Source organism: Ciconia boyciana, chromosome 8 (genome assembly GCF_034638445.1).
Source record: "Ciconia boyciana chromosome 8, ASM3463844v1, whole genome shotgun sequence".
In the NCBI taxonomy this organism is placed as follows: Eukaryota; Metazoa; Chordata; class Aves; order Ciconiiformes; family Ciconiidae; genus Ciconia; species Ciconia boyciana.
In genome coordinates, this window is record NC_132941.1 from 126,349 (window position 1) to 154,216 (window position 27,868).

General features: G+C 42.7%; 1 protein-coding gene across 10 annotated transcripts in view; it reads right to left on the minus strand.

Annotated features, from left to right (window-relative positions):
• Positions 1–1,238: 1,238 nt before the first annotated feature.
• Positions 1,239–27,868, minus strand: part of TP53BP1 (tumor protein p53 binding protein 1) — a 37,827-nt gene continuing 11,197 nt past the window's right edge. For 9 of the 10 annotated variants that reach the window (XM_072869450.1, XM_072869453.1, XM_072869451.1 and 6 more), the window contains 18 exons: positions 27,026–27,228; positions 24,711–25,983; positions 15,290–15,409; positions 14,421–14,657; positions 13,835–13,892; positions 12,530–12,622; positions 10,886–11,387; positions 9,730–9,882; positions 8,141–8,433; positions 7,630–7,806; positions 6,992–7,413; positions 6,669–6,860; positions 5,966–6,169; positions 5,177–5,389; positions 4,466–4,560; positions 3,205–3,404; positions 2,204–2,349; positions 1,239–1,573 (listed from right to left, as the gene is read on the minus strand). In XM_072869450.1, the coding sequence (XP_072725551.1) occupies positions 1,386–1,573; positions 2,204–2,349; positions 3,205–3,404; positions 4,466–4,560; positions 5,177–5,389; positions 5,966–6,169; positions 6,669–6,860; positions 6,992–7,413; positions 7,630–7,806; positions 8,141–8,433; positions 9,730–9,882; positions 10,886–11,387; positions 12,530–12,622; positions 13,835–13,892; positions 14,421–14,657; positions 15,290–15,409; positions 24,711–25,983; positions 27,026–27,228 (4,769 nt within the window). In that variant the 3' untranslated portion in view covers positions 1,239–1,385. Of the gene's footprint in view, positions 1,574–2,203; positions 2,350–3,204; positions 3,405–4,465; positions 4,561–5,176; positions 5,390–5,965; positions 6,170–6,668; positions 6,861–6,991; positions 7,414–7,629; positions 7,807–8,140; positions 8,434–9,729; positions 9,883–10,885; positions 11,388–12,529; positions 12,623–13,834; positions 13,893–14,420; positions 14,658–15,289; positions 15,410–22,926; positions 23,042–24,710; positions 25,984–27,025; positions 27,229–27,868 lie in introns of those variants that run through there. The other variant, XM_072869457.1, reaches the window with a different exon arrangement.

Below are 27,868 nucleotides of genomic sequence, written 5' to 3' on the forward strand. Positions count from 1 at the left end.
AAAGCGGTATCTGGCAGGAACTTCTTGCATGTTACTAAGATTTCCTAGCCTTGCGATAACAGACTGTCTTGCCATAAGTCCCTTTGGATGAGCGGCAGAAGAGAGCCCTCCAGTCCGTCGCTGGGGTGTAGGATCGGGTTTCCCAGTTTGAACACAAAGGCTGCCAGGAAACCAGCCTTCTCCTCAAAGGGTTGGCATTTTCACAGTATCTGAAGTTGCAGCTCTCGAGAAAGTTACATGTCCTTAGGAGAAAAAAACCTCCTCTCTGCTCACTCAGAAAGACATGGTAACAAAAGACAGCAAGTATAAGGCCTGGCATCTTCAGTGCACTACAGCTGTTCGTAGTAGGACTGCCTGATGCAAAGTTTAAAATCCTGTGACCACGAAAAAAGTTGGAAAACGGGAGAAAGGGTGTTGAAGTTTGGATGTAGGATTTACAGACCAACACAGTCAGAAGGTGACTGAGCTAGGAAATGATGGGGGAAGAAACACGCATCAAGAAAAACTTACACTGTTGAAGCAGGGGACAAAAGACTGTGTACAAGGCTGGATGGAGGCCTGGGTATAGCTCTAGCCTAGAGCAGTGCTAGAGTGAAGAGCTGTCAAACTCAGCTTTTGTCTTTATGCCAGTTGACTGCTAAGATAAAGTGCCTGGCTGTGAATGCAGCAGCTCAGAAGCAGATGATTTACCCCATTACCATTTAAACAAAGATACACAGCACTTTCATACTCTTTGCACCTCGGTCTCCCAGCAGTTTAGTTGTCCTCGGTCCCTGTGTCTGTGTCTCTACTTAGGTAGTGCCAGTCTCCACTAAGGCAGGTTAATACCTATATAGTCACAACAGGAAAAAAAGAGAGGTAGCCAAAATAAAATGGCACTTTGTCCTAGAAATTCTTACCAGTCACTTCAGCAACATCTTGATGAAATTCATGGAAAAAACAACAGCAAGCGGGAGGAGTACACAACATGCTATTCTTCCAACAAACAGAAGTGCTGCTGCTGCTGCCCTGAACTTGGTCATGGGGTACTCACTTCTGTAAATACAGGCTGCCAGTTGAGAACACCTTTCCCTTCCTTTATAACTGACTTTGTGTTGCAGTCAGCCTTTACTGAAAGTAGAATATTAGTGCTATTCAGCTCAGAGAAATGTAAGCATTTCTCTTCTCCCTGCCCTCCTTCTCGGGAGGCACAGCCCTGGAATAAGTTTAGATAAATGAGGAGTCCCAGCAGCTACCACAAGAGATTGAACATTTATTTCATCATAAAAGTCCAGCAGATAAAACTATATACAGTAATCCATGCACACTGTCCAATTACACAAACATTTAAAACCTGATGAAAACACAGTCTGCACAACAGTGGGACAGCAGGGCAAAGTTTTAGTTTAGTGGGGGACGTAGTCATGTTTATATTTTGGATGCTTGTTGTAGCCTACTCTCTCCCCAGCAATAAGGCTCTGGATCACCCACTCTTGCGAGACAACAGGCAGTCGTAAAGCTTCTGCACACTTCAAGACACCAGCCGGGCAGGAAAAATCAGTCACCACCACGTCATAAACACCCAAAGCAATATCTGCACAGGAGGAAAGACAGGCATCTGTCAGGTGAAAAAAGGAAAAAGGATCTTCTCTGCAGCAGAAGATCCATGTGTTTCACCACTATGAATCTCTCTTCCATGTCCTCTCATTCCTAGCCAGTGAATTCGCTTTGTAGAAGTTAAGACGTGCTTTACAGCAACACTGCACCTTGCAAGTAAAAGATTCCCTTTAGTCCAGATGGAAATTAACGGAAAACCAGTAGCCAACGTTACACGCAGGACTAGATAACCATGAGTCCTAACCTCAGGCTGAGTACTAGGGCCTACATCCCATATGGAGAAGGAGACAGTTGAGTTCAGAAGGACAAGGAAGCACAATTTTAGTGGCCTACAGAAGGTCCATGAGCAACTCTTGCCTATTTCTCCCTTTCAACATAGGCTGGAAGCTGACGGCTTGTGTCCTGAATCCCTCCTTCTCTGGAAGGTAGGTCTTCTGGATGTAATCTTCTAGATTACATTCAAGCAGAGAGCTAGTGTCTGCAGTTTGCCTTCTTTTATGCTCATAGACAACCTTGTAAGCCATCCTAAATGGTTTTAAACCATACTAGAGACCACAGTGGCATGGGATTCCCAACTACTAGGCCTGAGAAACTGGCCAGTGAGTACCTTTGTTGTGAGCATTTGAGTAATGCTGTTTAACAGATGCTGCTCCCCCCGTCATGAGGATTTCAGACCACAGATCCAGGAAGTTCTGCTGCTGGTCTGATACCAGGAGAACCTTCAGGTTATGGAATGGGTTTTCTCGTGGGTGCCTGTAGAATAAAGAAGACGTGCAGACTGCTAAGAATATTCAGTAGTCTGAGCCTTTGAGGACTATTATCTACTTCTTCTAGTCACCTGATTGGCTCCCATATTGGTTCTTTGAATATCTTGCATACAATGACCTGCTCTCTTACCACCCCTCCTGAAATACTTGGAACAATTATCCTCTGTTTATAGATAGTAAAACAGAGCTAGACAACATTGGTGGGGTGTGTGTGCAGCAGCCTAAATCCAGAGTTAGGCTAAGCTCCTCCTTAATCCTGAACCACCTTTTCTGTGCATATCCAAAAATGCCTCCGCTTTGAGAGGGCTGAGCAGGCAGGCATCAGTCTCCTGCCCAAAAGCCCACAGAGATTTACACACTGCTTTTGCCCGCCCCTCACCTTGCCTGAGGAGTCCGACCTGACAATTGTTCTCTCAGAACAGACCTACTGGATTAGACTCCATAGAAAATGCAGAAGCTGGCTTCAAAACATACCAAAGGAAAAGGAAATTGCAGTAGTATTGCTCTCCTTTAGCCATTTCTGAGCAATTAGAGAAGTCAGCCAAGCGTGTGGGAAGCCTTGCCTGAATTCAGTCTTCCTCGTGAGGAGACTGACATCTTTCTTACTTCCCAGGAGACTATCTTTTTTGTGTATACGGCACCCAAATGTACCTTGGCATCAGAGGTCACTGTAAATCCAAGGAAAGAGATGGAAGTGCTGTTCCTATATGGAAAGGAAAGCATGGGGAGTAGTACTAGGGACACCTTCCGTACTTGTAGTATTCAAGAGCCTCCCAAGCATAACAATTCTCTGATTAAATCCTTGGTCTGTGGACTCAGATCATGGTTGTTTGGCACTTACCATTCTAGCAGTTTTTGCTCCTGGAGGCTATAACCAGCTGGCAAAAGGTAGTTCCGATAATTTTGAAGCTGGTTAGCATGACAGCTATCATGTACCCAGATATGAGACACACAAGGGATCCCTCTGGCAAGGCACAGCAAGTATTTCCGAGTTCGACAATGCTGGTCCGCAATTAAAAGACACTGGTATGCTGCATTACACTTCAGGGGAGACAAAAAGACATGTAAACAGGAGATAGTGCTTGCAAAAAAACCTAGAAGTTATCCTGCTGCCTAATACTTTAAAGCAGAAAACAACTGAAACCCTGACTTTCACAGCCATATTATGTGAAAGGTGAATTAGATAAACAGATTCTGAAATCGGGAGTACCTATAATAATCACCTGTTCCAAGCTATGCGGTTCACAGGCAAAAAATCTGCCTAGTAGTTTTTGTATCATAACTATCTCTTCCAGTTCAGACAAAGGAGAAGATTCATCTTTTAGTTTGAGACTCAGTAAGTCACTAAAGAAGACTCTGCATCCTCAGGTAAGATGCTCCAAGAACAATCTAACCTCTCTATTAAAAATCTAAATTTAAGTAAAAGTGACACTAAATGAAATTAGTTGTCCAAAGAGATCTGGTAAGTGAAGAGTGAAGAGCTCTATCTCTACGTGTTCTGAGGCACAGACCTGTGGTGGGACCACATCTGGAGTAGTGCATCCACTCCTAGGTTCCGCAGTACAGCGAAAACACAAGACATACTGGAGCAGGCCCAGCCAAGGGCCACTAAGATATCTAGGCATTGGAGCATCTGACATACAAGAAGCTGAGAGAGCTGAGCTTAAGCTCAAGAAGGGAAGGCTTGGGTGGTCTGTTCAATGCATATTCATGACTGACAGGAGGGTGTACAAAAGACGGAGCCAGACTCTTCTTGGTGTTATCCACTAAAAGGACAAGAAGCAACAGGTACGAACAAATACAGGAAATACCGTTTAAGGTTTTCGGGGTGGGGGGGTCGGGGGGTGTTTTTGGTTTTTGTTGTTGTTTGTTTTGTTTTGTTTTTAAATTGGGGGTGGTCAAACACGGGATCAAGTTGCCCAGAGAGGTTGTGGAGTTTCCATCCTTGAGGATACTCAAAACCCAAGTGGACAAGGACCTAAGCAATCTGCTCTATTTGATCCTGCTTTCAGCAGGGCGGTTGGACAAGACGAGCTATAGAAATTCCTTCCAATCTCAACTATTCTGTGACTATCATTCCAGATTAGTAAGCAAGCCCTTACCTGGGTTTCATTGAAGTCTTCCAGGATATAGCCAGCTCCTGCTCGCAGCTGCTGTGCTACATAACGTTTGTCGTATGGAGTCATCTCTAAAAATTCTACAGCAGAAACAGAAAATTCAATTTTTGGCTATAATCTATCTGCTTATGTCCACACAATCCTCAGTCTAGAGAGTCCTCATCCATTCCAGTAAGGGACCCCAGCCTTTCTCCCAAGAATATCTAGACAAAACCCTTGGAAGAGTCAGAAAAAAAGAAAGAGGCAGCAGAAAGGGAAGCACAGCACTGGCCAAACTAGCCAAGCGAGCACCTTCTCACTTTTTTCATGCTGCACGTTCACTGCATGAAACGTGACCCTAGCAAAGGCAAACTGGAGCAACCCATTCATGCTTTCAAGTCCTATGTTTCCCAGCTCTGTCCCTTATCTCTCAAAACCTTCCTTCTCATGCTATACTATTCTGAGACTGCTGATCTCACTAATTTTCACACCTTTCTTAACTTGCTGAACGGCCCTCTGATCATCATTGAGGTTTGCCACATTTCAGGCTGCAAATTCTATAAAACAAAGACTGAGTCTTAGGTCCTTTCTGCAAATGATTAAAGAGCAAAAGTGTAAAACAAGCACCCATACAAATGCCTGATCAGACAACATCCAGCGTTTTTCCTAAAGCCACAGCATTCCATTTGGAAATATAATGGGTAAGATTTGCCTCACCTTCTTCCTCCTCACTGCTCCCTGTGGGACCATCTGATGGTTTCTGGTGATTGACCAATTTGTCACTAGGTGTTGCCATGGTGAGGAGAAAGGCATAGCCCAAAAAGAGGGTCTTATTGTGGGGCAAGGGTCCATGATGGTCCTCCAGTACTGGGGGATCTACAGCATCTACACCTTCACAGGTGCTTACAAACTCTCCAGCTCTCACAGCCCCTGCAGAGAGACAGAAGCACCATGAGTCTCAAAAGCCAGGTTCAGCACAAGTAAGATTTGGGATATGGTCAACTTCAGTTATTTTACTGGAGGAGACAAGAGGGAGGCAGGATTGGGTTAGGATTCCACTAGGATAGGTAGGGATCTTCTACCCTTCTGGTTGCACAGAATCTTCAAATCAAAACCTGAGTGACTAATGGGACAATGTTCGCCAGTCTACCAACATCCTGAAACAACACTTACTGCTGTGAAGGATCCCTTTAACAGCTAGGCATTTCAGGACTGACTAAACAGATAAGAAAAGAGATAAGAAAGGAGAGAGGCAAATCACAACAGTAAGGTCAGAACATTTCTAAAAGGCAGAACTGAGAAGATGGCAGGTGAGTACTCAGACTATGCTAAAAATATCTCTAGCTGCTGAATGCATCCAAGAAGAATCAGTCTCAAATTCTGCAGGGCAAACAAGCAACCTCATCTACTTTTTGCTTATGGGAAGTGGAACGATCAATTACAGAAATACCAGGCAGGAAAAAAATAGCTGAATGCAAGTTTAAGAACAGAAAATAAGGTTCTCACCAGGCTTTATCACTGCTGACTTGCGGCCACGTTTAGCTGGGGATCTCTCATCTTCAGAAGCAACAAGCTTCCTTTTCCCAGATAGTGTGCCTGGTGGGATGCGTGGACTCTCCTGCCCTTTACGAGTGGGAGTTGTGCTGCTGCTGGAAGTGCTGGGAGAACCAAGGTTGCTACGTCGCTTCCGCTTCCCCTCCACAAGATTATCTGTGATACAGTATGCAGAGATTAGTCACTGGCTGTCACCTAACTCCACGAGCTTTCACCCTACCTGTATGTACAGAGGTGGCTAAACTCAATAGTACCTAGAAGGTACACGCTACCACCCTCTGACAGAGAAGAGCAAGAAAGAAAGATATCTCGCTTGTGTATCTTTCTCAAGCCCTGCACCCTGCCTGTCTCTTTTCCTCCCACTACTGCTGAAGAGCTTGTATCACAGCAGCCATCCACCAGGTGTAAATGAGTACAGCAAGCATCACCGTCCTAGATGCAGGCCACTCTCCACAAACCAGTCAATACCACTAAGTCCCTGAGCAAGACACAAAACAAGAGAAGTATCTCCAAGATCCCATTATAAAGTACGAAAAGCATTGTTGAATAGCCTGAAAGATTTCAACATGGGTAATTCAGATCAGGAACTAGAAGCATCTCAAAGGCACAAGACACAGAACAGCATAACCAGCAGCTCAACAGCACCTCCCCTTACCGAGACTGATGTCAGCTGCTTTGGTCAGGGGGGTGACGGGTTCATAAGGACCTAGCCCAAACTGCTCCCGGAGCTTATTTCCTTGTTCCAGAGACAGAATAACAGCCATTCGTTTGTACCACTTCCTCTGGCCTTCCTTTTCAATGCAATAGTATAGCTCTCCAGACTCCTTCCGGTGTCCCTTCACCACACCTGACAAGACAGCAAATAACACCCATTAACCAACTATACCCAGGCTTCTCATCCTCCTGGACAAGCACCCATCTCCCATTGCATTCAGCAACTCAGAAAACCCAAGGGTGGAGCTCAAGCACTGCTCTTACCTGCACTAAAGTACTCATCCTCTGAGAGTGCAGTCACCTCAGTCTCCAGTGGGATAGGATCACAGAGTAAAATATCTTTTCCTAGAACATCACATTCATATCCATCATCAAAGAGCAGCTTGTACTTTCCTGCCCCAACATCTTGAGTAATCATCCCGGAATAGAAGTACCCATTTGAAGACCACTTTGCTACAACCCTGAGGCCCACAAAGCTGCTCCCAGAGGATGAGTCTGCACAGTCCGAAGGACCAGTCACCACTTGTAATGGGATTTCTGGAGAGTCACTTCGACGTAAGGCACAGAAGCCAGAAGTGTCAGATTTCTCCCCTCCATCTGGCAAGCGAACTGAACGAGTAAATGATTTTTCCTCAGGTGATGCTGTAGTTGAGAGATCCTCCACACCTGGCAGTCCAGCTAAATCTCTGTAGAAAAGAGAAAAGCAGTCCCAGAAGGATCAGGAAAAACAGTTACTAAACAAAGAATACTTGGGCGAGATGCTTGCAGCTGCTACATGCTATCACCAAAAACTAGCTCCTGAAACATTCAGTACTCCTTTTTCTCTGTCACATTAAGACAGCAGCTCCCCATTCTCTTCCTTAGCAATAAATTAAAGTTACACTCTCCTTTTTCCAGGGTACCTTGTTCCTGTTGTTCGAGACGGTGGGCGGCCTCTTCTTCCTCGCCCGCGAGGTGTCACAGGTGCTCTGCCACCCTGACGAGTGCCAGGCATAGAGTCCTCCTCTTCCTCGCAAGGCAGTGCTCCTGTCTGGCTAACTCTGAGTGGAGATGCTGGCTGACCAGCTCCTTTCCTAGGGCTAGAGAATTTATGAGTTAACTGTTCTGAAAAGAGAAGCCAGCTCATTAGGATCCCCCCCATTTTCTCTGTGATCTCACAACTGGTCCAGAAGTTTGCCTCATTGCTGCTAAACTGGCAAGAGCTTAGGCAAAGCAATGCCTTACAAGAAAACAAACTACTCCTTTAGGAAGAACGGATGTGAAAGCAAAGACTATCTCCTTGCTTCTGTTCATCAGCCAGATCCTTCCCAGAAAATTCTTGGTTTAGGTTCTACCCTGCTTCACACTCCACCCAAGCCAGCTGTTCAATTCTGCAAAATATCTGTTCTTCCTTTCCCAAAGCTCTGCACATACCTTAATTTTCCTAAGGCGCCTCTGCCAGTGGGTAAAGCAAACTCTCCAGTTTCTGTCCCACACACTTTCCCTTTGACAGCTCCAGCTCCTCGCCCTGAGCTGCTGCTGCTGCTGTGTGTGGCAGAGTGACCACTGCTTGCTCCACTGGATGTACGGTGGAGGCTTGAGGCCTTAGATGAGAAGGAGCTGACATCACCAAGGTCTCCCGAGGTCAGTGATGAGCCCACTGCAGTTCTAGAGGAGGATGTGTCAGTCTCACACTCCTGGCACTCCACTACAGGTTCCTCAGTTTCCTTGGGGGGGGGGGGGGGGGGGAAAGAAGAGGTTTGTCAAAGGTGACACACTTGCTAGATGAAAGCTCTACAATCACCAGGCACGAGCACAGGCAAGTTGAGATCACATTCATGAAACTCAAGACAGCCATGCAGATATGAGTCTGGACTGGTCCGTGGTAGACAGTGTGTCTCACTAGAGGCCTGTGCTCTGTATAAAGAAGTCACATTAAGAAACCAGTCAACAGGACAGAGCTTGGTTGGTATCAAAGTAATTTGAATAATTCCCACCCTTCGAGAGTGTGAGAGTGCAACAAATACACCAGACACTAGCAGCCTTTGGTTACCAATAATCCAAGATCAGTTTCAGACAGCTGGTCATTTGGAGCCACTGAAGTTTTATGGATATAAAAATATGTATCTACAAAATAGTGGTATCAAATATTGGTAGATAAATTGGAAATGGTTATACGATTGTGATTACACAGCCTGTGTAAGGACATTTCAGGAAACTTAATTCTCTATTTTAATGTTACAATAAGCAATTTCATGTGTAGTATCAGGTGTGAAAGTATAAGCTTTGCACTGAACTAATTTATCCTTTTGTGTCATTACTCATTGTAACAACACAGCACAAGACTCATGTTATTTACCTTTATAGCAGAATAACAGTAACATTTTATTGCTAGCAGGCTGATATGATTACTGTGCACATCAAATCAGCATTTGTCAGCTATCTTTTGAGATTCCCTAAAGATTTTCTGATTAATGAATGGACATACCCCAACACAAGTGGACTAACAATAGGCTTGTTTATTTTTTGGTTTTTTTAGTTGCTTTTTGTAGACCTCTTATAGAATCTGGTCCGCAGGACTCCAAAGAGTGTGGTTAAAAATGACACTGAGCTGCAAAACAGGCTAAACTTACACAGTTCAATTTTACAGGCAGAAGTTATTTTTGCTTACTAATAAGAGTTTCTGCCCATTCTGAAATCTCTCTATTCTGACAAAACCCCAAGAATTTTAAAACAGTTGGACGCACATAGTAAAGTCTTTTGTTCAGTTCTTTGTGAAGAAAAAAAAAAAAGTCAGGGTGTCTTCAGAATACACTAACGGGCATGAAATACACCAGCAACAAATACACAGCTTTCACCATGCACTAAATGGTCTACATGTTTGCTCATGAAAAGTTCGTCATCACAGCATGAGGACTTGTTCACTCAACTCGTTTTCTGCAGCAACAACACATTCTAATTTTAATTAATTTTATTCTTCAGCCAATATATCATTACATTTAGCCCTGAAAACAAGAACTTACCTCAACTACCTTTCGTTCCACCTCTGCACCATTTATGTAGTAAACATCTGTTATAACACGCGTTACAACAGTGCGCACTTCTCGAATCGTTCGCATGTGGCGATGCTGAACTCGGCCTTTGGGTGGGTGAAGAAGGTTAAACTCCTCCTCTCCCTGTAATAAACAGGACAAAGTAAAACCAAAATAGACCACAATGAAAAGCAAATAATTTCTGGGTAGAGCTATCTCTGCAGTACAGTTCCTTCATACCATGTTCGAGTACTGGGGTAGGGGACCTTCCAGCGTCTTGTTACAAATTAGATGCAACAACAGAAGAGACCCTGAACAAGGGAGAACTGAACACATTTTGCTGACTTGCTCACGGGTAGAGGAAGGGAAGTCATAGCAGTCCGAGGAGGAAATGGCAAACTTGCTTAGCACGCTTTCTGATACTCTTTCATTCAGTGACCTCTCAGACATATCACATCAATGTTGCACTGCATATTTATGGCCCTGTTCATCTCCTGTTTCCCAGAGGATGCACTATTCTTAACTCAAGTTCAGAAAAAAATCATTTTTCTAGTCTTTGTGTTTGTGGACACAAACACAAATATACAAGCTGTAACTGCAAAGCAGTGGCTTTTCTTGAGTCTGCAATACTTTCTGAAATACTAATTCAAAGTTATTAATCTTGTTAGAATGTTTCTCTGGAGGAGCTCTCCCCTCCTGTGTTTATCCATTGACATTGGATGGAGTGGCAGAACAAGCTGTCTGAAGTTGGTTGGTGCAAACCAGAAGGCATCAAACCCTTCATTCAAAATTTCATGCCACTCCCACCTCCATCCAACAAAAAGTGAAACTTTTTTACAGTGTTAACTACATCTGGACACACACACACAAAAACCCAAACCAGAAACCATCCAACCAACCAAAACTTGTCATATTTTTCCAGAAAATAAATATGGAGACATTCACTTCCCAAACTTATGCCGCTCACTGAGTATTGCTACCTTAGCAGTTGTGTGCAGCTGATACAGGAAAGCTTGCGCCATTAACATTTTAAAGTGGTCTTGTGGCTTTTTTCGACAGAGAACCTACTGTTAGTGAATTTACTGGCTGAAGAGATACTTTACTGTTCTAAAGCAGTAAAATTAAACACAGGCAGCCTTCATCCCACCTGACTGTGCAGAGAGTCCGTGTCCTCTCCAGAGGCGTTCACAAGCTTTTCCCCACTCTCCTCAGTTTGGACATTCGCATCTTGTCGCCCAGGTCTTTGCCCAGACATACTGGTTCCCACTTCCACCTGCCTACAGATTTCTTCTGACGTTTGTGTTGCTGTTGTAACAGTTGTTGGGGTAAAGAGACAGTCTGCTGTAGTTTGAATCCCTTTATTCTTGGTGTTTGCCCACCTCTCTTGGCTTTCATCAATTTTAACAACCTTACTTGGTTTCTTCTGCATTCTTCTCCCTTCTTCTGTCTGAGCGCTTACAATACCAGTCTCCACAGACTCCCCATCCTCTGCACCAGAAGGTTGTCGGTGGCAGTCCTGCTGCATCCTCTGAGGGATTAGGACCTGTCCACCACTGTCATCTGCCTCGTGTTGCTGGTACTGCCAACCACTGGGATTTTTACGTAATTCAGCATCTTCTTGTGTGCCAGGAAAGCTGAACAGATTCCCCCTGCAAACCAGTTATATGCAGATCAAAATTATTGATTAAAAAAGCAAGACAACCAATATGCTGCCACTCAAGTGAAAGCACTATTAAAAAAACCCCTGGCAGTCATTCAATTGCTTCTTAAGATTGCATAGAACTCAGCGAGTCTCAAATTATAAAATAACCTTTCAACATCTCAAGTGGTTCACATGGTAGCAAAAAGAATGGCTGACACCTGTAGAGAACTAGGTGCTTTTCCAAACACTAATAAAGCAATCTATACTCCACACGTCAGGCACCAACTATGCAACATGCTTTTGGCAGTCATGCCATCCTGAAGTTGCTACAGGCTGCTTCAGCACTTCATTGGCTTGAAACTGGTAATCACACCTAGCGAGAAGAGGCAGGACCATAAACACAAATACTGCCTAATGTTTTCATTAGAATTTGTCTGCCCTGTCAAAAGTGTTATCAGGTACTATATGGGACTGTATACTGAGCCTTACTAGAAGGATACATTTGGCTTTCGTCATGTACTTGAGGACTTTGAGCAGTGACTGTCTTCCATTCTGTCTGTACATTGCCCAGCACTGGAACTCCCTATTCGTTACAGTCTTCAGTATAACTGTTCAATGCTCTTGAAATGCAGGTTACTCTTTCTCTGTAGAGCAAGACCTCACTGCCCCATCAAAAGATAGAATCGAAAACACTGAAGAAGCAGATTTCTACACTTGGTCCTCCAGCCAGCACCCTTATCACCATAAGCCATGCAACAGTACAGTCTTTCTCAAAGCAACCAGAGACAGCAAAAATTGATGGACTTGGGAGACAACAGCAGAAAATAACAAACACAAAAGCTCAGAAGATCTTGGAACAGGAGAAAGAAAAGGTATTTAAACAGCTCTAAGTATAATCTCAGTTCTCTCAAGCCCCAGATTTAACCAAAGCATATTAGCCAGCTGGAATCGCATTGCTGCTCAGTCAAAAAGGTAAGTCTGATTACCATGTGAGATACAAAGATACAGTACTTATTATACTTACCCCATTGTCCCCAACCTTCTAAGTCACCCAAAGACAATGACTTAGTGCAATTTCTTTGATGTAGAAAATGCACATGTGCATATAAATCCAACCAGGACTGGCAGGCAAAGACTGTGAGGAGTTACCTAAACGGAGAAGTGGAAAGACCATGACCTCTGGCCTCATCCTCTCGACGAACTTCACAGACACGACTAAACACAGATGATGCTTTCTGGGAGCTAGCAGTGCAGATTTAAAACAAACAAACAAACAAAAAAACATCAGGGAGTGAGAAAATCTCTTATACAGCAAAACAAGAGTTCTCTAGCCCCTTGGGAAAGCAACAACTGGTATTGAGCTTGTTGACCTACACAGCCACAGAATGAGTGAGATGGTCGCTCTTCACAGGTCAAGAAACAAGCTGCAATTGCATAAGCATTTCTGTCACTTCTGCAGACACCCTAACAGCCAAGAGCAATGTAACAATTCCAGAAAACGTAGTGTGGAAAACTGCAGCGCCATCAGGAGTTTCACCATCTACTACCTCTGGTACGCACCAGGGGACTCAGACCAGTTATGGCTTACTTCTCAGGACTTTCATGACACCACAAAAATATTGGGAATGACAGTCATAAAGCAGACCCCGAGAGACTGAGTTCAACCTATACCTACAAAGGCAACCCATCCTCAACCAGTGAGGAATGACTGCCACTCATCCTCAACACTGAGGCACGATTACCATCCAGCATGCAATCCTGTGACAAGAGATACTGAGTTTATTTCAAAGTTTTCTCACTGCTTCAAACCGTTATACTTCACTCATATGACTACAGGTCACTATCTTCTGACTCAGATTCTTATTAGTACTTACAAACCATACTCCCCAAAAGCTACAATCAAGCAATGCTAGGCATTAAGCATAAGGTAAGATAGATACATACAAATAAAAAGACTAAGGGAGTAACTTATGTTTTGGTCAACATGTTAAACTGATTTCAGTATATCAGTGACCTGGTTATGTTTCTGTCAGCTTCATATCAAAAAGAGAATTCTGTTTCAGAAATCCTCAGAGATTCTTTGTAGAAAATTGCACAATAAGGAAAGAAAGCAGAAAACCATGTATTTGAAATTTAAGAGGTGGACAGGGCAGACTTGCATTCTGGACTGCACAAGACATTAATTTCTGCTTTGACTACAATCAGAAGGAGGCAAAATGCCGACATTAGTAGGAAGCACAAAGCCTGTAGTAAAAGAGCAGGTGGGGCACCCACCTTGCCTATGCACTTAAAACCTGCTGTGAGAGCTAAAGAGTTAATGTCGTGGCTACTGCTAAAAGCATTCCCTGCTTCTGTGTCTCATTTTCATTTTTTTTTCCCTGCTGCTGGTAATGAACAGAAAACGGATCTACCCAGGCCTTCGTATTAACTCTGCGCAGCATCGAGCCCAGTTACCTGGCAGCAGCTCCGGCAGCAGCAGAGGATCCATCCTTCCTGTCACTGGCCGTAGGTTCTGAAACGAGAAGGAAGGATGATTTCGGTGTCACCTGAACAGACTCTCTTGCCCCTTCCCAGCCCCCCACACTCAGTGAAGAGAGAGGCTGAGTAATGCTGGACAAAGGGTGCCCAGGCCTCCCCGCCCAACTTCGCATCACAGACCTGAGTTTCTACAAGTTTTAGACTATTAGACTGAATGTCATTGTTCTGACTAAAACAGTGTCAAACTTTTTTCTCCAGATGATGCTTTTAAAATCTTTTCCCTCCCAATATAATCAAACTCCAGTTCCTGTCCTGTGACGTTGCCACTATACATCACAACTTTTAGTCTGCTGGAAGTACCTTTCCTCACAACAGAGGCCTCTCCTCTCACTCCATTCTTGCTTAGAGCATTGCAGAAACAGAGAAACAAATTTAAGTGACACTACCCAAAAAGAAATATGAGAAAAAGTACAGAGACTGTCTCAGGGAATGCCACAAAGAGATTCTGAGTCAGGGCTGAGATCTAGTAGGACCTGTATGTTTTGAGGTTTCATCCTCTTACTTTCCAAGCTGAATGGCAGGGACTCCTCGCTCCCATCATTCACAGGGGTAACAAGGTTCATTCGCAGAGAGAGTTTTGCATCGGCCTCAGGAACCACACAAGAATCTCCTTTCTCACACACTTCTGACACATCTGCTGATACCATTGCACTTTCCACGGTGACATTGTTGGTCCCCATTGTGCCCTCTGCTGTAACATCACTAGTTGCTATAGTGCTGTCTGGGCAACTATCATCCACTGAAAATAGGAAAACAAAAAAAAAGTAAAACAAAAAGTAGCTACTGTCATTCACACCGCTGCGGTTCAGGTCCTGGTTCTGTTTTGAAGATGCTTCACTGCACACATTATCAGCAATAGTGCAGTAGTGGAAATTCCTATCTAGAGTTCTGAAGCGTGAAAGTTCTGCAGCACAGATATCATCCTTAGCTTGCGACAGAATACTTTACTGTTACCCAAGCAGAAATACACACTTCCTTTCATCCAGCAAATGCAGGGTGTTGTTTTGTGAACCTAGTAGAGAAAGTCCTGCTAAATGATGATGAATACTGGAAGCAATCTTCTTTTAGTCTACGCTCTTTCACTACTCATAGGGGTCTTTTGCATTCTTTAATAGAGTTGTATGCGGGAACACGATGAGTGCAAGGAAGACATGTTCCACACCACCCCACACTCAGCGAGCAAACACCTTCACTAGAGACTGAGGAGAGAACATAACAAGGAAAGTGTGGAGAAGGGATGAGCCCTCTCCACAGAGCACCAATGTTTTTTGCCAAGGTAGGTTTGAGTTATCGCATCAGATCCTGCACCAAGAACCAAAATCTTCCAAACAGGCTTTCACTGCAGAACAGAGCCATTCGGGTCAAACTCACCAATTGGTGTGCTGTGTCTTCTGGGTCCCATTTTAAGCTGGCCAATAAGAGGCGGCGTTATGCTGGTCAAGGGCTGAATGACGTCACCCTCCTTTGGCAAAGTAAAATGAAACGGGGTTCCTAAAAGACAGAGTGCGCCAGGATTAGTAATTTTAGGGGACTACTTTGGTCCAAATACCAAAAGCACAGTTTCACTGTGCTGTGGAAATGGGGAAAAGCATAACCCTGGTGCTGTCCTGTACAAAATCCCTCTGAACAGTTACTGACTCACAGAATCGTATAGGTTGGAAAAGACCTTTAAGATCATCAAATCCAACTGTTAACCTAACACTGCCAAGTCCACCACTACACCATGTCCCTAAGTACCTCATCCAAATGTCTTTTAAATACCTCCAGGGATGGGGACTCCACCACTTCCCTGGGCAGCCTGTTCCAGTGCTGGACAACCCTTTCAGTGAAGAAATTTTTCCTAATATCCAGTCTAAACCTCCCCTGGCGCAACTGGAGGCCATTTCCTCTCGTCCTATCGCTTGTTACCTGGGAGAAGAGACCGACCCCACCTCTCTACACCCTCCTGTCAGGCAGCTGTAGAGAGCGATGAGGTCTCCCTGAGCCTCCTTTTCTCCAGGCTGAACAAGCCCAGGTCCCTCAGCCGCTCCCCATCAGCCTTGTGCTCCAGACCCTTCCCCAGCTCCGTTGCCCTTCTCTGGACACGCTCCAGCCCCTCCATGTCTCTCTTGGAGTGAGGGGCCCAACACTGAACACAGCATTCGAGGTGCAGCCTCACCAGTGCTGAGTACAGGGGCACGATCACTGTCCTACTCCTGCTGGCCACACTATTTCTGATACAAGCCAGGATGCCATTGGCTTTCTTGGCCACCTGGGCACACTGCTGGCTCACACTCAGGCGGCTGTCAACCAACACACCCAGGTTCTTTTCCACCAGGCAACTTTCCAGCCACTCTTCCCCAAGCCTGCAGCATTGCGTGGGGTTGCTGTGGCCCAAGTGCAGGACCTTGCACTTGGCCTTGTTGAACCCCATACAACTGGCCTCAGCCCATGGATCCAGCCTGTCCAGGTCCCTCTGCAGAGCCTTCCTCCCCTCCAGCAGATCAACACTCCCGCACAACTTGGTGTCATCTGCAAACTGACTGAGGGTGCACTCGATCCCCTCGTCCAGATCATTGATAAAGACATTAAACAGAACTGGCCCCAGCACAGAGCCCTGGGGGACAGCCCTCGTGACCGGCCGCCAACTGGAGTAAACTCCATCCACCACCACTCTTTGGGCCCAGCCATCAGCCAGTTCTTTACCCAGCGGAGCGTACACCCGTCCAAGCCATGAGCAGCCAGTTTCTCCAGGAGAATGCTGTGGGAAATGGTGTCAAAGGCTTTACTGAAGTCTAGATAGACAACATCCACAGCCTTCCCCTCATCCACTAGGCGGGTCACCTTGTCATAGAAGGAGATCAGGTTGGTCAAGCAGGACCTGCCCTTCCTAAACCCGTGCTGGCTGGGCTTGATCACTTGGTTAAGGACAAGTGATCAAGTAATTACTGGTTCCAGGACAGCTGCTCTAACTGATCTTCCTCACATTTCGTGTGGAAAAATCTCTCTCAGTGAAAATCTGGGCTGTGGTCAACTTGATGCAGCTGTCCCCACGTGCTAGATAAAAGTCAGACGAAATATCCTGATGTGAATAGGACTTTTACAGACTGCAGCTTTGCTTCAGAAATGCTCAGGATTTTCCACAGAAAAGGGAGATGAGCCCAGAAACAGAAATGAAGATTAGGATAGAAGTGAATTGGCAGAGCTATGTGTTGCCTGAATTAATAACCTGAAACTTACACAGAATGATGCTTTATCATCAAACAGCCTTGGATAAAAGGTCAGCAGATACACTTCAGATAGCCACCTATGAGCCCAAACAATTAGTAGTAGTCAATTAAGGGTTAGATGATGACAGCAGAAACTTGCCTGGAAAGTAAGCTTTAAGAGAAATAACAGATACTGCAGTTTCATAACCAGCTGCAGGCTGCCACCAGAAGGGCTGGCCCCATCCTCCTGTCCTCTCCAATACTTCTGCCCCTTCTTGTGCAGTCTCCGGCATAAAGGGTCTACAGGGTCTATTGGCTGAGGTAGCCTATCTCATCAGGAAACCACGCCTCGGTGGATTTACTGTGTGCGGATCTTGCAGGATTTAACAGATAAAATACATTAAAAATCTAATAAAATGCTCCCTCCCTTTGCCTCACCCCATGCCATTTATTTACAAACCTTCAACATCATATATCAGTAATTTGCAGGCTGCATTCTTTCCAAATTGCATAAAGTATTTAACAAAACTAACAGAACAACCCTTTCCTCTCCACACTGAGGTCAAAATAGGTTTTCATCAACTTTGCCACTATCCTTCCTTTTCCCTTTTTCCTAAAACTGTATTTGTTCTTTGGATTTCATTCAAGATATTACTTGAATAATGCAAGTCACAATTTCCATAACTCCTGAATTTTAAGAAGCATGTATTAAAAAAAAAAAAGAATAAACCAAAACTAAACAGTATTGGAAAATTGTTAGTTAAGGTCATGAGAACACAAATTCAAGTTACTTAAATTCAAGAGCTAGCACTAGATATGCAGATACAACTTGTAGTTATAGCCAGATGCAGTGCATCATTCTTCAGTTACACAAGACTCGCATACGATTTACACAACTACCTTGTGGCAAATGAAGCCATAAATACATGATAAAGACATAATCCCCTCAGAAAAAACCCTGACCACTGAAAAGCTATCTATTGTCTATTTGAAAACCATCACCTGCCCTGGTGTCACAGGTTTTAAAGATACGGTTCAGCAAGTGCAACATCCCTGAGATCAACCTAAGGACGTCAGCATATTTTTGCAGTGAGTAGGTTATTTCATAGTGCCATGGTACTCACAGTTCGTGGGTACACCACCATACCTATCGAAAGGCCAACTACCATTCCTCACAAACAGCTTATGAATGCCTGTCATATCATGACCTACAGCAGATCTCCATTTAAAAAGTGTTTTATTTAAAAACTGATGTCTTTGGAAACTCCACTGAATTTTGATCGATTTAGCTACCACAATCCCTTCTAGCCTACAAATCCACATTTGGCAGGCTAATAACAAGTGATCAAAAGAATTTATGAAATGATCAGCCTGCTTTTTAATAAGAGATAATCTAGTCACTAAACTAACAGATACCATCAGAGAAACAAACAAGCTTTCACACTCACAAGACGTGAAAAAAAAAAAGCGTATGCCTGAAAGCTTAATTGCTTTCACAACTGCACCAACTGGTGTAACAATGAAAAAGGTTAATTCTCCCTACAAACTTTTCTTACGTCCTTAAGACCATCACCCTGTAACATTTCCTTTTATCTTTCAGCATCAAAAGACTGGGTCTTTCTTTGGCCCACTTTGTCTCTCTCAAGTTTGCTAATGCTAAGGTATAAAAAATTTCATTTGCTTGGGTAACACTTTCACTGGGAGAGTTGGCTGTTTCTAGCACAGCGCAGATGGCAACTACCAGCACACCACCAACCTGCACCCTCGTAATGGAAGGAGACAAAGGAATCTCCCAGCTCTGCGTCAAACTAAGTGAAGCAGAGCTACCATCCTCTTCTCTTCTAGATGAAAAGGTAAGTCCCACCGCCTTTTCTGCATACTGCGATGCTTCTTGCACACGACTACACCACGGATGGCCAGCCTGCAGCCCTCAAGCAGTTCAAGCGCAGCTCCCTCTGCTCTAGTTCTTCTCTCCTACCCATCACCTCTACGAGGGATGTGGCACATCTACTGTGGCTCCCAGCCACATGAAGATCTACAGAGAAGGCTAATAGTAGTGGCTGGCCACTCTGTTTTCTGTGCATACAGAAAGGAGGGAAAAAACCCAAAAACCACCACCCCAAAGAACCCCATGCCTTCTGTGTAAGAACTTTTGCTTTCTCTTTCAAAAAGCCCTTTCTTAGCTCTGTTCTTAACTCACTAGCACAACTATTTAATAGACAGGACAAAAGCTTGATTACATACATTTTTCTCCATTGGTAATTCATATCTAGCTGTGACATATCAAAAGGACCCCATTAGAAAATAAGAAACAACTTTGCTTCCAGAAGTCTGCCAGATTAAGAATCATCACTCTAGCCAGGCCTGAGGCAATGTTAAAAAGATTTAAAGGGCTTGACAACACAACTCTTCATTATTTTAATAAAAATATTAACTTTTTGTTTAACCTGGAATGCTTAAACTTTATCATAACTATGTTAACTGCACTGCTTATCTGTTTCTTCTTTATTTTATATTACCAGTAAAAAGATAACTTTCTGAACAAGGTTTTGTATGTACAAAATTGTATAATCTACAAAAAAGATTTCATGGACAACCACAACTTCTATAAACTCCACAGAGTCCTAGAAACAGACTTCAATGAGTAAATTTCTTTTCCGTACCCCTATATTTTATCATGTTCTAGCCTTTGAGCATTTTTTAGTAGAGTAACTAAACAGTTAATATCTTATTCAAGGCAACTTCAAAAACAAAAAGACACCCCCCAAACCTCACCATCCAGTTTCTACTCCTGCTTCTTGGACTCTTCTCCAAGATCCTTCTAGTCCTCACCCAAAGTTTCTGCTTACTGATGTATGCTACATTATCTGTGGATAAGGGATTAGACTCCTGTTGGAAATAACTACGGTGAGAACAAAGCTGCTTTAAGAGAAGAGGGATGCTCTAAAGTTCTTCACGCCTTAAGGACTGAGTGATGGTAAGAGAACAGATACCACTTGACGTACTTTTCCACCATGCTTCATGAGTCTGAAGACAGCAGGCAGAACATCCCAAAAGCCTGAACTCTCTAACACCGATCAGCCCTTTAGTGTAATACAAATGCACAAAAAACAACCAACAGCATTAATTTCCGAGTTCATTTGCTCCAAACAGTGGCTTATTGTTCTCTTTCAAAAGTAAATCCAGCCAAGTGTGATGTGTTTAAGTTGCATTTAGATTTAGATAAAAAACAACATTTCAAGTACAATATAACAAGGGAAACGTTACCTTAAGTTAAATGCAACTTTATTCACTCCTAAATGCTCTCCTAAAAAGGAAGTTTGGGATTGTGAACTCTGTGAAAGGCCATACTGAAGTGGAATGTAACATTCAGCCTTGTTATGTAACTACAGCTACTCATCTTTATTTTATCATCATTTCAGCAGTCTACTGCCAAACATATTATTTTATTTAATAAAACCAATACTGTTCTTAAGTTCCAAGACCAGTACTGTTCTCTTGACTATGCCAAATTGTCTTAAGAAACATGCAGCCACAGCATACCAAATACCCTGGACTTGTTTAGAGAAAAGTTAAGTTGAGATCATAAAATGCAAAAGGATCAGAACACCTTTGAACTTCCTGACCAGTATTTTGACCAGATCCCCTCAAAGCATTATTTTCTATGTAATAAAGCTTTTTTTCTTCTTTCAGTTAAAGGAAATTAAGAACACTGTACCTAAAACTTCATCATTCAATTTCATGTTAAATAACATTTGAGCTCCTGCAACCTTTGCACTTCCCTAATAGACTTAATAGAAGGGAAATGGATTTTCTGATACTAAGATCAAGTTCCTTCATTCTTCCCATGTGCAAGTTTCTACATAAAATTTAAGTTCTCAGATTTTAAAGTTTTCAGAATTAGGGAGCATCAAATGAAACTAACACCTGGTGAAATAGAGTTGGTTTTTTACCCAGTATGTAATTTAAGCTGTCAAACTTTCTACAGCAGGAAGCTTTGAAGCCTGGAAGTTTAGAGATGTTGGAAAAAAAAAAAAACCACACGCAGAAATTCCATGGTGGGGGAGAAAAACACACCTATCCCAGATATCAAAAAACAAAGACATCACTTCAGACTCAGCATGTTCCTAAACCATACTTTTCTTGATGATGAAAGAGAGACTTCTTCAGAAGTATCTCCCCACTGCATTTTTGCCCTTATATTCATCCATATGCATCTGCTATTCAATATTGGGGTAACTTGTATACCAAGCTAGACTGATGCAGTATAACTGTTCTTCTGACTGCTGTAGTATCTCAAGTCACAGATACCATGATTTTCAGTCTTTAGTTCAGAGTTATCACCAAGGCATAGTGACCTATTGCAAGCCACTGAACAGGAAAGACTGAAAAACCCCACCCCAACAACAAAAAAACCCCCATTAAATGGCAACAGAATAATCTAACACTAACAAAGAAGCTGGTCGTCTTGGTCCACAGAGTATCTCAATCCCTGGCGATTCAGATTTTGATTCAGACTGCTACTGAGGAAATTCTTCTCCCAAGCAGAGGAGACAGCTCTTCCCCAGACCAGATAGTAACAGGGGAGTCTTCACAGAAGAAACCCCGTATGCCTAAGAGAGGCAGTCCCCAAGACAGAAGTAAGCAAGAGCTCCAGATACTTAACCAGTAGTTTTAATTATTTCCTCAGTGTGCAGTCTCCAAAATCTGTCACCGAAGCTTTTTTTTTTCCGCCTAATTTGAAAAATTGCAGCATGATTCAATTGTACCACTTATAAACAATATTCAAAGCTTTCCCTAAATATCATTAGAGAGCCAGCCTACAAACTTTGGATAAGATGTTGCTAAGACACATCTAAATACCACAAATCAAGAACTTAAATCTGAGATCAATGACACTACTGTCTTGATGACAAAACAACCCACCGAATTGCCTCCAGCATGTTACTTGCCTAGCACTGGTTCCCTAAGCCAACAAAGACTCTACTGTCAGAGAATGCACTAAATTAAAAAAAATGATTGCATTTCTGGCCAACTGCATTTCATGCTCAACAACGAAGCAGTTTCCTATAACATTCTGAAAGAAAGTGATGGTCACTAGTTATGAGATGTTAAAGAATGCAAAACCAAAAAAGCTTCCAGACATCTGACTGGTCCTACCGCATTCAGAAGAATGGGCGCAAAAGTTACATCAATTACATTGCTATGATAGCTGGTATATTAAGCAGTGCTCAACAATACATATTAATGCATATGACTACGTTATTGGGAGAATGGAGTTTTTAAATCTAAACAAAGATGATATCAGAACCTCTAAAGCACCAGATTTTTACATGACTAAACATATACTTAGCTCAAAATACAGTAACCACTGCAGTTGTTCTCAGATGACAGTGATGGTAAAAAGCTGTGGCCACAAGGATCCATACTCCTTGAAAAGAATTTAAGCTTTATTTTGTTTTAAAATAGGTCAACAGATACTTATAGCAAAGTCTAGCCTGAAAACTGCTATTATCTTTTGCTGGAAGTCTCTCCAAAACTGATGACCTGCATAAGCATTCAAATATCTTTTCCACACCTTGCTGTAATCTAACCTCTACAGGTATCAATATTTACCTGTCATTCTTACCTTACAGCGTAAGATACCACTTTCATCCTATTTTTTAGTCTCTCGAATTTCTTCTCAGCAGCCAGTTCCACACTATTAAATGGTTATCTTTCTCAAACTTGTCAGCAAATTTGGTATTAAAAACACACATAAGTATTACACTCAATCCCTTTTCATCCAAGTCTCCATCTAGCACTTCAAAGTCATCTCACCTACTTCTGTTCAGACATAAAGAAGAAAGCTCTTCATCTTGCATCTTTTTGAAATCTGCCATTTTGACCTTTCCAAACAGGATCACATGCTCCAGAAGTCAGCACCGTTCAAGGTCACAAGAACTGAAGAAAAGGGGAGGGAACCATATAAGAACAAGCTCAAAAGGCTTTCAGGAAGAAACAGCCAAAGCTGCCATAAACGGCAGTAAGGATCAGTTTGTAACTGGAAAAATTAAACAAGTAGTTCAGAAAACAGTAACAAAAAATATTGGACTTGTGAGACTGACGAGAGAAGTTCTGAAGAAGTTTTGAAGAAATGTACAGCTCTCAAAAAAACTCCCAAACATAAATTGGCAGAGAAAATAAGGAGAGATGTCCCTCACTGACAAAGAATAGAAAATTATTCAGGCTGGCTATCAACTGAGATCGTAAAGGGAAAAAGAAGGCTGAGTGTTAGGAAATGTTTTTTACGCAGTGTATCTTACACTAATTTCTCAAAGGGAAAAGCTAGAAAACATTATCACTTGAACAAAGCTCTCCAGAACAGACTATAGGCCTATATAACAATACCATGACCTTTGAGTGGTAAGAGAAATTCTATCTAGCCCACAGCTTTATAGGTTCCACAAATAAAAATCACAGACTGGTCAATCTGAATCTATCAGATGATTCACAAACATCTTCCCTGCTAGACATCTCATTTAATTCTAATAGCACTGCACAATTCTATTGATCTTCCATTGTACTCTAACTGAAGAACTTAGATAATTCAAAGAGCATAAACTACCTAGCAAATCAGTGAAAAGAGTTAAACAAACCTCTACTAACACACTGATCTGCTCAGGAGATGTAAAGACAACCATCACCTATTGACAACTAATGTTTTCAGAGCCTCAACTTTCATGATCACCATCTTCAGGAGACTGAAGTCACCTACTGTCATCATAAGAGGGGGAAAACTGTCTCTCACTCTCTGATCCTGGCAGTTTAACAAAAGATTATTTAGATCTCAAAAATGCGTACAATTCAAGATAAAGCTCTAGTAAGACTTTGTTTTCTATCACTTTCTCATTTGAGGAGTAGAGAACTCTAGGTTTTAAAATGAAGCCAACTAAGAGGCAAAAGCTGCACAAAACTCAGGTATAGCATCCCACATTTCTTGTATGACTACACAACAGTATGTTAAAGGGATTTCAATGCATCATGACAATGCCTGCCAAGCCACAGCTTACACGCAAGTTAAAAGACATTCTACGTTAAAATAATCTCAAGATAAATTTGTTGTATTAGTTTCTAGCTCAAAGCTGCTCTATACACCCCCACAAAGAAAATTCTCCTCTGAGAATGAAAACAAAACAAAACAAAACAAGTAAGGAGACCTACAAGAAGGAAAGTGCAGACTACCACACACCCTTTTCCTTTCAAGGACACTACTGGTGTTGCTTCGGGGGTGGGGGGGGGAAGTTACAAAAGTCCCTGACCGTTGCCAAAGTCACAACATTCTGAGTTTTCAAAGTTGCTCTGGGTTTCTGCCATAAAACAGTGAGAGACTGTTAGGAACAAGAATTACTTTATCATTCTTGCCTGCAGTAGTGTGACAAAGGGGAAAAAAGTAAAGGCATGATAACATGTGTAACACAGTAACGTGTAGTGCTGCTCCTATGAGAGGCTGTTCAACGCGCATCCGAGACCAGTGCTCCCTGAAAACACTGAGGATTGTACACAGCTGTCCTTGGCATTATTCAAAATATACACCTGTGAACTACTAACCTAAATTCACTTACCACTGGAAGGACTGGGGGATTTAGCAGTTGCCTTCTCCTGTGGCTCTATCTGCTCTTCTTGTTCCAGATTCCTTGTCATAACAGTATCCTCCGTATTCTTTGGCACCTGATTCTCCTGCTGTCCCGTTTCTACTGCTCTCCTGACCAGTATGTCAACCCCTCTCTCTTGAAGTGGTGGCTGATTCCCTATTATCATTATCTGTCCTAATTCTGAACGACCCGGGTGTTTTTTGGCACACAACGCCACTTCCGATGGAACGTCACTCTTTGACTTAGGAAACAAATTGTTGTGCTGTTCCAGTAACTCCCCCGCAGAAGGCTTAGATAAAACTTTATTGAGCTTTGGCATGCTTTCCGAAGCAGCCTTAAAGGACAGTTTATCCATGCTCTTCGCCTCTCCAGTGCCAGAAGTACAACCTTTTGAAGTTTCTTTTCCCCAGCTTTCTGGTCCAATCTCTTCTAATTCTTCGGCCTGATCAGACAAATTTTTGCTATTTTTACAAGAACCATCAGCAAATTCCACTTCCAGATCTTCACGACACTGTACTTCCCTTTCAAGAATAAACCTCTGAGAAAGTGTTACATTAACAAGGGACCCATCTTCATTTATTCGCTTCTCTTTTACTTGCAGTTTTTCTTCTTGTTCTTCACATTGGGTCTCAGGAACTGCCTCAGGTTCAGCAGTCTCTTCCAGTGGATAATCCTCAGACTGTGCTTCTCTACCCCGAGTGTACGACAAAATCTCAGGCAGCCCGGACTGATCTGCAGCAGCCTGACTTCCAGAAATACACTCGATCTCCCGATGAGCTGTAGGGGCTAATGACCCATCTCCTGCTACATCTGCACTAACTAACTGCATTACAGACTCTCCTGCAGTCTGTAAATCCTCCTTTTTTGCCTTTTCACAGTTTCCAGAGAGGGCTTGATCACCTGCATCCAGCCTCAGTTTTATGTTGTCATTCTCCACAGAACAGAGTCTCAAGTCTGAGGCCTTGTGTTCAGAAATCATCTCTACCTGTGTGGTTTCGCTATCTTGGCCTGTGTTCAGAGAGCCTGAACTGACCTCTGTATTGGTGGGCTGGCTACGTTCACTCGCAGACAGCATCAGCTCACAGGACTCAGAAGGCTGTGACACGGAGTCACCTGTAGACATCTTTGACAAAGCATCTGTGGGTCCAGAGACATCTCCTGGTAAGCACAAATGGGTTAAAGCAGCAGCTTTTTCTTCTCCTTCATGCTTCTCCTCTGGGCTCTGAGTTGGAACAAAGATATCCTAAAATGAAAAAAGTGGGACATGGAGCATCAGGGCAGCCCGAGTAGGACTGTTTATTTGTTATTCCTAGAACATTACACTGGATTATGCAGCAGAGCAAGCTCAGCACAAAACTACAGATTAAAAAAAAAAACCAACCCAAACTCCCCCCCCTGCTTTATATGAGTCATAATTGCCCCATTCTTGCTGAGAAAAATTTTCACCACCCATTACTTTTTAGTACCTCTGTGGCAAAGTCAGACACAATCCTTGGTACACCTCTCACACTACCAAATCATGAAGCACAGGTCAAGTATGGCAAATCAGTAGCTGTTTTTAGTCAAACAACCAAGGGTTCTGGAAAGGTTCTCTGGAGGAATCTATTATATTAGCATGAAAGCTGCTTTCAGCTAGGGAGAAGCCCTGCTTCGACTACTGAAGTCTCTAGTACAAGTTTTATTCTCTGCCTTAAGTTGATGAAATTTGTAATATTAAGCTATAAAGCCACCAACTGTTAAATCCCTTTGAAAAGTAATAACTTCCAGAATCAGAAAGCACAAAGGAGACAACAGATAATAAGAATAAGCAACTTGAAAAACACAGTAAATTAATTATAGCCTTGTAGGAGAATACAAATGCTTTATTACAGAACAGCTTCACTTTCTCCATGACAAATGATGCTAAGGTCTATCCTGATAAAAGTCTTATTTATGACACAGTTTGAGGTGCAGGATGCCCAGTTCAGCATCAGAAAGCAGCAGCCTTTCAAAGAGAGAAAGAAAAAAAAAAGGGCACAAAAAAGGTTTCTAGCATAGATTAAAAGACAACAAATTCTCCATTCAGTAACTCACTGTGCCCTCTTAAGCTGTTCCGCATTTTCTCTGCAGGATAAACTGCCACACAGTATGATCAATATGTAACTGTGACTGGTGGGAACAGGGAAGCACGCAAGAACCAGCTTAGCAGGGAAGCTCAACACAGAAGCCGATAGGCTGACTCAAACACAATTCTTCTGCAACAGCCATATAAAAACCTCAGAAAAGAAATCTACATGAACCCTTACATGAGAGAACTCTGGTTGTGATGGTATAGGTAAAGATCCAGGAAAGAAGGTTGGGGCACTCTGGGACACTGGAGTTGAAGCCTGTGGCAGGACAAGCGGTCCTGGTGGGATACATGGGATGGCCATCTCCACTAGCGTATCTCCTCTCTGCTTCTGCGTCAGCTCTCTTCCTTCTGCAGGGATAGATATATCCATCTGTTCATCTGGTTTGAAAGAGCAGAAAATACATTACTAACTAATTCTTGCATTGTACCTAAAGTTTCCAACATTCTATTACAAGACTTGTCTCCAGTGGCATATGCAACTTTCTCATAATTTAATGGGTGAATCTAAAATCTCCTCTCCAGGTGAATTTGTTTTGGAGAGGAAAAAAAAAAAAAAATCAACAAAACCATCCATATCCTTAAATTTAAGGCGGGGGGGGGGAGAAAGTGTTTTGTTAAGAATTCATATAACTATTTTGCTACAGGTCTAGAACTTATACAATTAGCAAATGGTATCTGAAATTTATAAAAAGCATTTCCCTGAGGTTTTTTTTCCTTTTGCTATCTTTATTAAAATGCAACATAATTCAGACCCCAGCTAACAAAATGTCTATTCTAAAAGTATTTCATATTCTGTGACAGGAACCTCACAGAAAGGAATGGTGATTTTGTATCGTACTAAAAGTCTGTGTGGATGGGTATCTTATCCCTGATGGCAAATGGGTGCTTAGAGAAAATGTTTAAGAACCAAAGTATCATATAGAACAATCCCTCTTTTGGCATGGCGTTCTAGAATACACACACATAACATACAAAAGCTTTTTAAAATACTGTACAAGTCATCCAAGTTAAGGTAAAA